The 11,013-nt window shown below is 36.8% G+C and overlaps 1 protein-coding gene across 8 annotated transcripts in view; it reads left to right on the forward strand.

Moving 5' to 3' along the window:
• Positions 1 to 9,510, forward strand: part of CD55 (CD55 molecule (Cromer blood group)) — a 32,507-nt gene extending 22,997 nt beyond the window's left edge. For 2 of the 8 annotated variants that reach the window (XM_028120221.2, XM_028120225.2), the window contains 2 exons: positions 1,373 to 1,472; positions 2,342 to 3,419. In XM_028120221.2, the coding sequence (XP_027976022.1) occupies positions 1,373 to 1,469 (97 nt within the window). In that variant the 3' untranslated portion in view covers positions 1,470 to 1,472; positions 2,342 to 3,419. Of the gene's footprint in view, positions 1 to 1,372; positions 1,473 to 2,341; positions 3,420 to 5,351 lie in introns of those variants that run through there. The other 6 variants (XR_015766445.1, XR_015766447.1, XR_015766446.1 and 3 more) reach the window with 6 other exon arrangements.
• The last annotated feature ends 1,503 nt before the right edge of the window (positions 9,511 to 11,013 follow it).

Raw genomic sequence — 11,013 nt, forward strand, 5'->3', positions numbered from 1 at the left:
ATGGTAAGCCCTGGGATGGTAGAACAGCTGCACATAGGGAAAAAAATCAGTATTATTTGAAACATCTGATCTGCATTGAATGTGCATGTGTTAAGTATAATGTCATAGCTGGCTCTGACCTATCCTGTAGACAGAGGATTATTTAAATTGACCCTCCTTTGTTTTATAGATTTGACCGTTCAGAAAACTTACTGTAGAGTTTATATAAACTTGAATTATTTTTCTAAACTGCCCTACTGCCTGTCTATTTTTTTCCCTTAATTAAAAACAACTCTAATGCTGTCACTAAATGGCCTGTTTTAATTTGGGGGGTGATGTGAGCTATCTACTTTTTACCCTCTGTAACTCTTACCTTTCTCCTTAAATTAACAGTATTATTGAAGCCTATTATAAGCTAAACTATGTAAATGTTCTTTAAGTCACTAAATGGTTCAGTCTTTAAGTAAAATTATCTGACCACTGGGTCCTGTGAGCTTTTAAGTAGATATTTGCTTATTGCCAATAAAGTATTCTAGTTGCTTAATACCAAATGTAGTAAAATAGAAGTTCAGGTGTTTCAGAAACTTTTTAAGAATGTGGTTTAGAGTCCACCAAAAATGAACAGAATTCAAAGTCATATAAAGTGAGTTAAGTTGGTACAGATGCTTGAGCAAAACTACTGTGGAAGAAAAGTAAATCACCCACTCTACGTACTTCCTTGCCCTTGTTCCGGCTCTCCTTTTGAGTTAGAGCATTGTGGGTTTACCTTGCAAAGCCAATGCTTTGGGGCCTGGCAGGTAAGAGGGGTAGGGAAGGAGTGTGGAGTTCACTGGGAACTCTCTGGGCAGCTTCAGTTTCTTTGCATACTTTTCAGGAAAATAATTGGCCATGTTGGTTTCAGTGGGATGCAAAGTGCTGAAACGTAGAAGGAGGGAATATTTGTTTTGAATTTTATTGGGGTTTTGCAGTAAACCAAATTCCTCTATTTCTGACTCGGAGGAAACTTGTGCAAACCCCTACGAAAGAATTTGCCTTTTTCATGTGCACTTAAAAAACACTCCACTTGCCTTGTTTTGGAAGTAAAAGCTGTTGAAGGTTAAGAGCTAACTTTGTACATTCCTGGTTATGCTCCTGATTTCATACCGATTTAATTAAAAATTGGATCTTGAATAGGGACAGGGAAAAGAGTTAATGAGTGTGAAGGTGATTGTGTCCCTTCACCTGGTGATCCTTTGTGTTTGCCTATCAAAGGATTTACTTACCTCTTTTAGAAATGTAGTTCCCATAAGTTTTTAGTTAAAAGGGATGTGATTGTAAGGAAATGCTGATACTGCTTTTCGGTTGAAATTAAAATTATATGATTCAATTTATGTTTTCCTTCTCTACTATTCAGCTCTTATTACACTCATGAAAACAACAAAGCACTCCATGTTATGTTTCATAATTTGACTGGTGATCCCTCAGAAGTAAGACCTTGTGGTAAATCGTAAAAGGTATATGGTTTTATGAAGTCACATTTCTGTGTCTTGTAAAATGTCCATCAGTACCACTCGGGCAGGATTTATCCATGACTGTTCAAGGATAATAGGGGCTCAGACCTCTATTATCTTGTCAGACTGGTTTTTCTTTCTTGAGTGACTAACATATTGGATCTCTCATTAGCATGACATGTCATCCAGTCTCCACTCATCATCTCATCTTGTGTTTTGCAATCAGTTTATTGAAATGATTGGATGCTAGCAATGCCACAAATATTTGGGGGGAAAAGCCAAAAGGTAGATACATTAGGGCTTGCAAATAGGAATGCCTTCGTTATGACTGTTTGCATCATGAGATGATTGGCTTATATGGTATTTGTTTCTCCTTTTTGCTTGATGGCTTTTAGAGTTTCCAGTGTTTGGAAATATTAAGATTTGTTTTATGGTATCTTTTTAAGTCATGCTTATAGATCTTATATCTCTTTTATGTTATACAAAATTATGACAAAAATAACTTAATATAAATGCATCTGTGAAACGTTCTGGGTGTCTTCTTCGAGGTGTCTTTTGATGAAATTTTTCTCTAATGCACGTGTCAGGGGTTTTCTTTGACTTTTAATCTGGAAGTATCTTAATCAATTCTAACTCGGCTACTTAATTTCAAGAAACTAAAAAACTCAAGTGTCATATTTTAGTTGGTGTTGCTATAGCTATTAAACTCTAAAGTCCACAGTGAGGTTAGATAACTTACTAATTTTGCATTTGTTTTGCATGCCACATTAACCGATTAATTTTCATTGTTTATCTCATAGTAACCAAAAGATTAATGTGTGTCATCAGTCAATAAAATTATTTTGATGTTAACTTTCTTTTTTAACTTTCAGGACACACATGTATAACACTGACAGTCTTGTGTATGATGCTAGTAACCATTGGCTAGCTGATTTAGCCGAAGAAGAGCTAAGAAGAAAGTGCACATGAGTATGCAGAATATTTTAGTTCTTAGACTTTCTGGAGGAGTGGACAAAATAAATGTAATCGTGCTCTTCGTTTTGCCTACTATCATTGTCTTTAAGGTGCATAGGAAAATCAATGAAGCAAGGAGAAGCGAGTCTGTCCTGGGACACTCCCAAACCTCTTGAAAATAGAACAACTTGCAAGATTTAGAGTGATTACTTTCCTCGAAGTGTAGGAAAGTGTAGAGGTTTGTTCATACTTAGAACATGAGCATGAAGAAAAGGAAATGTGTGATTTTTTTTTCACTAGATGTGTAAAGTTACCTTTGTTTACAAAAAAAAAAAAAGTTAAACACAGTAATTGGATACTGGAAAGAAACAAAAAACCTAAAATCAGTCTCTTCTGAGCAAACTTGCCAAAGAGAGATGGACCGTATTATAAAATAACCCTTGACTGTAAGGCATTTTCTTCTTTTCTCATTCCATTAAAATGAGTCTGAATGGGTTAGCAAAATATTTTAAAGGAAAAACATGCTTATGACTCAAGAGCGTTGATTTTCTTGGGTTAGCTGGTGGCAAAGGAGAAATATAGAATGAAGGAATAACTCTTCCTTTTTGTCACACAAGTACGGGTACCCAATCAGGACTTAGCCTCTCACTTGTAAGTAAGATGGATTGGCCGTAGTTTTGTTTAAGGACAATCTTTTTTTTCCTCCTTCTTGGAGTAGGACCTCTATGAAAGAGTGAAAGGTGTCTTCATTAATTTAATGTCTCTAAAACTATCCAGAGATACTTTGATATTAACATAAGAAAAGAGTCTGTATTTCTGAAGTGAGATGTTCATAGCCAGATTGTAAATCTTATTCTTTTGTAATACTGAGATTAATTTATTTATATTTATTTATGTCAGTGAATGCATTGGTTTTACATGTATAGCAAGACAAGTTCAAGAAGCTATGTATAGAAAAATTTATTTTCCCTAAATAGAAATAAATAATTGATCACATTTTTTGTCTCATGTAGTATTTGGAATTTATTTTCTTAGATATAAATAATTTATTTCTGAATAAGAGATTCTTCTCCTTCCTCCCATAAGTAGTTTAGAATGCTCTCCTTTGCTTCTCCTGGTATGAAACATTTTCATTTATTTTGAAGTTATACCATATTGTACTTTCTCAAGCATGTCATATTCTCATATTAGAGTTCTGTCACTTGTTATTGGTTTACTTAAGGGCAATCACGTTAATTTCTAGATTATTATACATTCCTATCATCTTACCAATTCTATTTAAGTGTTGGAATAGGCTAGAACATACACATAACTAAATTTAACAATAATTATTTTGTCATATTGTTTCATCTATTTTGCTGTTGAAGTATTTTAAAGTAAATTCCATATACATCATGGTATTTCACTATAAATACTTCAATGTGTATTTCTAATAATAAGGAAATATTTTCAACCTAACCACAATCATCACAACTAACAAGATTAACAATAATTTCCTAATAGTTTTTAATATTAGGAAATTCTTTTAACTCTCCTAAAAGTTCTGTGTATAGCCACATATCCAACTACTAATTCATTTGTTTGTTAAATGGGAGGGCCTCCTCTGCCTACACTGGGACAGTCTGATGCTTCCTAGGGTAGTAGCAAGCAGCAAGCAAGTAGCACTGATTCAATTATTCAGAAAAATACCGAGAGCCTACTATGTGCAGGTTACCACGTGCTAGGTGTGAGCTTGTCAAGATCACTGCAGTACAGTGGCTGCCTTCATTTTGCTTATATTCTACCACAGGAAAACCAAAACTAACACTTACTGAGAGAAAGAGTATAGAATTACAAGTGTTATAGTAATCACCTGTACAGAATACAGGGAGTACCTAAGCTATCTTTGCTACACGGGTGAATGGTGGGCAGGGAGGCGTGCAAGAAAGGATGTGAATTACGGAAGGACAAACAGAGGAGATTCACAGAGCAGGAATGGAGCCTGCAAACAATGCAGTGGGTTCAAAGTAGGAAAGGCTCAGGCAGAAGACTTGTGTTTCGTGTAGAAGTAAAAATTGTAAGTTCCAAATATTTATTCTGCCTTGATTAAATTTAAAGTTGGACTCAATGAACACAGGTTTATAATAGCAAGAATTTTAGACATTGGGAAATATTGAACTTCAGCAGTACAATACATTGAGTTAGCCTGTATATCTTATTGTTTAGACAAAGGTAAAGCTGAAAAAAAATTTTAACAGTTTTCTTGAAGAAAATAATATAAACGTAGGCATATTGTGGGTAATGGCATTTTCTTGTAGGATTTATAACTACTTTGTGTCCTGTTGTCATGAACTTGAATAATTTTATTTTTTCCCAAGGCAAGCTCTGCTTTGAGATTATACTTTGATTTCAAAGATTGTGTTGCCTTTACTTTTGAGACTGATGCTGGTTTGTTGTAGGACATTATACTTGCTTGCCACAGAAATTTGCCTTTTATTATATTTAACCTACTATCACTATCAGATTTCTTGGAACACTTAAACATTAATAGTTTTTGTCTTACCACACCCCAGCATTTTTTTTTTTTTTTTGGTTAATGCCAAAGTGGATACCTTATTTTCTATTCAAACAACTTGAGTGTTCCCTCCACTCCCTTGTCTAAATTAAAAACAACCTCTTCCCTAAAGTCAATGCTTTCCTTGCAAACTACCTCAGTGGTGGGTGGTTCATTTTCCTACTCCATGTGCCTCAGTGTTGAGAAGTGGTGGTATTCTTTTCCTTACTTCCCATTGTGTCTACTTCCATCCATCTCAAGTTTTCCATATATTCTTTAAAGAGAGTAATTATTCTTTCGCTCTAGTAGGGCATTTTACTAAAATGTTTTTTCCCTATAGTTTTCTCTCTCTCAATTCCAAGTAGGTAGCCAAATTTTCGTCTTCCTTGCTACAGGGAAACATCGTGACCTGTGGAAGCAGAACCACTTAAAGACAACTCTCTTTCTTACTATTCCTCTCTGAAATCCTGTACTCTCATCATGGACTAAGCTGTGGGGAGGGAGGTAGAAGCAGAATCAGGAAGAGAGAAGATTCCTGTGAACAATAAAGAAGACCTGTGTCGCTCAAAGTCTCTGATCCAAGCATCCTGACAGTTTCTAGGGTGAGGAGGTAAGGACTCAGAGGTGAGTGATGGGAAGTATAATGTTATATTTTGAAGTTGGGACTAGCAGGATTTGTTAAAGGATTAGGTGTGCAGTTAAAAAGGAAAGGAATTAAGGATGACACCCAGGGTTTTAGAGCAACAGAAAGGAGATTGTCCTCTTTCCTAACCTTACTTCCCTTGGGGAAGACTTTTGTAACAGAAAGATCAGGATTTTGTTTTTATACATGGTAAGTTCGAGATGCCTTTTAGACATCAAAGTGAAGATGTTGTATATGTAGTCAAAAATACAAATCTGGAGTTCTGAAGAGGGGTCTAGGCTTGAGATATATACTTGGGAGTCATCAGTAAGAGAACATGTGTCAATGAACCCAAATGAAAAAAGCAAGATGAAGAGTTATATTCAACATTAGGGTTTACAAAATGGAGGTCATTGGTCACCTTGAGCAAAGCTCTTTCAGTAGAGTAGTTGTAATGAAAAGCCTAGACGGAGGGGCTAAAACAGAGACTGGGATGAGAGAGATTGAAGATAGCCAATACAGATGAATATGGACAACTTTTTTCAAGAGTTTTACAGAAAAGTTTGGGCAGAGAAATGTTTGCTGGAACATACTGTATGCTCAAGAGAGATTTTCTTTTAAATACGGGGGAAATTATATCATGTCGTATGCTGATGGATATGATGCAGGAGAAAGAAGGAAGAATTTCTAAAGCCCTTGAGGAGAGGAGAGGTAATTGACTCCATCCCGAGAAATGGTATAGCTAAGTCGTTAAGAGCATGGATTTTGAAGACAGACTGCCTGAGCTCAAATCAAACTCCTGCCATTTAACAACTGTGTGACTTTAAGAAAAGTCCTTATCTCTGTACCTTATCTATCTATAAAGTTATCTATCTATAAAGCGCCTTTCCGTCTGTAAAGTGGGAATACATAGAATTGCTATGAGAAGTATGAGAATTAAGTTAATAAACGTAAAGTGCTCAGAATAGTGCCAACCACATAGGAAGGGCTCAGTAAGTTTGAGCTCTTTTTAGTGCACAAATGGAGAGGAATCTATAAATACGTAAAGTGGTGCTAGAATGAGATTCATTGTATGAAATTACCTTTCACAGCACTTGCAAATCTGCTGGCCGAAACATGTCTATCTGTGGAATATCAGGAAGGGTTTAGGAATCCTCTGCTTTCCCTCTGATTCCTACATTCTCAGTAAGTCTCATTATAGCCAACATCCTTTGTCACTAGTATTGTGGATCTGCTCCAGGGAGGTTCCTTTTTGTTCATTTTCCTCCGTGGCCACTTCAGAATGACCATGAGTGGAGGTTAGGGGCTCTGTTCTCCTTGGAATGTACAGCTGTTGCAGCCCACTTACTGCCCATGAAATTTGGGGCACCCAAAAGCTTGACCAGCCAAAGGTTTTCTAAGTCCAGGATCTTAATTTCTTTGACTATACAATTCCCTCAAAAACCCAGTGGGCTTCTGATCTATTTGCTTCCAGGGCACACTATGGGATAGTTGCCACTGCCAAATAATTTGCTGAATTGAATTCTCAATCCTGATCTGTTTCTTTGCTTCCTACTCACCATCTCATTCTTTCCCTTATTTCTGCAGGTTCTCACTCATGGCGGCTTACTTCCTTGTGTGCCCGGTTGCTTTTGACTGTGCTACCTGTTCCTCTTTGCAAAATTACTTGTTGGGATTCCCTAAGGCATAGGGTGAAGGTACTCTCTCCAGAGATACTTTAGTTTTCCATCTACCAAATTTATTTGGCAGTATCATTTGGGTACTACCTTAAACCACGTTTAGAACTTGGGCTTTCCTGACCCACCCAGGGCTTGAGAACTTGGACTGGGAATCCTTACCATGACTGGGCAATTGCCACAAGTTCTCAGGGTTAAGTTTTTATGTTTCTAGCATTTTTAATTTCTTCTGCTTCATTCGACACTATGGCAACCTTCCCTACAATCTTCCAGGGTTGGGTTCAGAAAAGGCAGGTTTACTTTTGATTCACTCTGAGCCTGAGGGTAGAGTCCTTTACAAGTCCAGCGTAATGGTGGGACCACATCTGTTATAACTTTCCGCCTTGAATGGGCCCTGGACCTTGACTTCGGTTCCGCTTGCCCCATGAAATTAAAAGGATAAACACAAGTTTTCTGATATCATTAAATGACCCTAGGGCAGATTTAATTTTGTTGCTGATATTCTCCCTTTCTTTTCTGGGTTTAGTTTTGCAATCAGAGTTACCTCTGGCAATCCCCATGCTATTTTGTCGGCTTATCAATGGGTTTAAGATAATTTCTAATGTTTTAAATCCAGTTACCTTGATTGCTTCTTAGAGAGTAATTAGTCCAAATCTTAGGCCACCACTATTGAAAAATAGAATTCTTAAACACAATGTATGTTCTCGTCATATATTCTTATGAAAAATGAAATGTTGAAAGGAAAAAAAAAAGGACACATCAGAATGATGAAATACATGTAAATTTAAAATATTAAGTCAAAGAAAAATATATACAGTTGACCCTTCCTTGAGTAACAGGGGTTTGAAGTGCATAAGTACACTTATATGGGATTTTTTTCTTATAAGACAATACTGCAAATGTATTATCTCTTCCTTATGCTTTTCTTAACATTTCCTTTTCTCTAGCTTACTTTATTATAAAAACACAGTAAATAATGCATATAACATGCAAAATATGTATTAGTTGACTTTGTTATTGGTAAGGCTTCTGGTCACTACTAGGCTATTAATAGTTATTTTTGAGGGGGGAGTCAAAAGTTATTATGTGGGTTTTCTACTGTGTAGGGAGTCAGCCTCTTACCTCTTCATTGTTCAAGGTCAACTGTAATTTCAAGTGTTATAAATTGTCAGTAGACAAAAACATTTCAGACTGAACAAGAACAATTTCTCATTGATAGTGGCCATCAAGCTTTTGAAAGGATCATTAAAGACTCATGATCAGGAATTATATAGAGCATTTCAAGAACACAATTATATATAAAAAGTTATATAAAAGCTACATAAGTGAGAAAGCTGAAGTTTCTCATTTAAAACTTTGAAGATATTTTATTTGGAAATTTCATATACATTCAATATACAAGGTCTTTCCTAATTCTTGTATTTTATTATTCTTATCATAGCTATGTGATATTTTTAATGTAATGAATTTTTTCATCATGCCCTAAATAGGGGTTCCCAGATACCTTCAGTTTATCATTTGATGACATAGAAATATCACAGTTTTCTATTTGTGCCCAGATATGAAAACAGTTGGAAATATTGGGAGAGGGAGGAATCAAAACTCAAAGGAACAAGCTAATTAATAAATATAGAAGTAGCTGATTTTATTATTGAGTAAAGCAAATATAATACAAGTAGGAATACATACAGGTAGCCAACAAATGACCACAGAGCTGTAGAAGATTTCTGCTCTATTTACACAAAATTAAAGCTACAGTTGCTATACACCATCCTAGTTTTAGTAAACAGTCTGCAGGGATTTATTTTGTGTCAGTGGTTACATGGAGCAAACTCTGACATTCCAGTCTTTCCTAATTCTTTTTTTTTTTTTTAAGATTTGTATTTATTTATTTGAGGGGGGAGGGGCAGGAGGAGTGGAAGAGAGAGAATCCTGAAGCAGAAGCCCCGCTGAGCAGGCAGCCCAACACAGGGCTCAATCTCATAACCCCGAGATCACCACCTGAGTTGAAACCCAGAGTCTGGACGTTCAACCGATTGAGACACCCAGGTGCCCTGAGTCTTTCCTAATTCTTTTCAGGCTTGTTCTGATATTCTGAACTTCATAATTCTTTGTCAAAATCTTCTATGTTTGCCCCTAACAGTACAACTAGTTCATCTGATTAGTCATTCTCTTCAAAATTCTTTAGTGAGGTTAGATTAAGCTCAGTTTCCACACACTGTGTGCAGGGCCCCAAGCAATTTTTTTTTTTTTTTTGAGAATCCCTTGTCTATAAATGTAATTTGGATTAAAAATGCATTACAAAATCCATGGTCCCATATGAGGTATAATTATTTATTGATGAAAATTTACAATAATAGGTAGAGGAAAAGTACTTATTTATGTGTTTATTATCTAATCAATGCACAGGAAATTATTCATAGTGTCCAGGTACCATCTCTATTCGTTTGGGTCCTAGATCCCCCACATTGTTTTATTGCTAAATGTGCCCAATGTGCTACTCCTGGGTAGTTTGTATCTCCTAGAGGCAGGAAAAGATGGCAACATTATTACTACTCATAATGTTACTACTCATAGTTCTTTAGAACCTACTTATATTGATATAGGTGTTCTTTCTGTGGTTCCCTAATACCATTTACTCATTTTTAATCATACTGTTATTCATTATGTTGATCATTCATTGTGCCACCTGTGAACACTGGCTTCCAATGACTTGAAAGGTTGTTACACAGCTTCACTGATGATAACCACAGATGCAAGTGTTACCCATTTTCCAGGCAGTGAAAATGTAAATAATACTTCATTTTCTAATTGTGTTGTATTTACCCTTTGGAGTTTGTTGTATGTGGTATCTCTTAACCTATGGTATGACTCTTTAGGTCATAATCACTGCATTCTTGGAATGGGACCTCTTTCAATGTAGACTGCACCTCTGCCTTCCACACCTTGCCATCAGCTGGGAGGACAGGCAAGGTGCCTGTGGATGGAGTAAAAAAGTAGCCCATTAATATAAAGATTACCCATCTCTTCCCAGCATGGCCTAACACTGAGCAAGGACACCATGGCATTTCCACATGAGTTGGAGGCAAGAGAGGGCACTGAAAGGAAGGGTCATTGGTTTTGTGGAGCAACAGTCTGGAAAATTCTGAGGGGAAGATAGAAGTGGTCACCCCTGGAAATCTGCCTTCACATGGGCCAGCAGAGGGAGTGGGTGACTATTCTGGGTGCTACCGAGGGGGAAGAGAAGATAAAGGACATCTGCTACCACTCTCACCATCCCCAGGTGCCATATTCCAAGGTGCTAAAGGTGTCACCCCAGTTAGAACAAATAGGTGAGAGCTGTCACAGGGGCCCACACACATATTTGCAAGCCCTAGGGCTGGTGGTGGTTGGTCATCCAGAGCCTTAAACTAGAAGGATGTAAATAATCTCTAGTAGACCTAATCCAAAAATAACACAAGTTCAGTTTTTCATCAATGCAATATTATAAAAAGAAATACATGAAATATAGAGTTACATACAAACTACACCAAAAACCATTGGGTCTTTACTGTTTCAGGAGGAGTTGCCAAATGTAGTAGAGTCTCAGTGGTCATTTCCTTGTGGGAGTGTTGAGTTATCACTTGCAAGATGGCTGCTATGGCCTGAATTGTGTCCACTCCAAATTTCCCATGTTGAAGCCCTAACTCTCCAGTGGGATGGTGTTTTGAGATTGGGCCTTTGGGAGGTAATTAGGGTTAAGAGGTCACAGGAGAGGGC

Source organism: Eumetopias jubatus, unplaced genomic scaffold (genome assembly GCF_037043125.1).
Source record: "Eumetopias jubatus isolate StellerSeaLion01/CBP00866 unplaced genomic scaffold, mEumJub1_p1.0 scaffold_12, whole genome shotgun sequence".
Taxonomy (NCBI): Eukaryota; Metazoa; Chordata; class Mammalia; order Carnivora; family Otariidae; genus Eumetopias; species Eumetopias jubatus.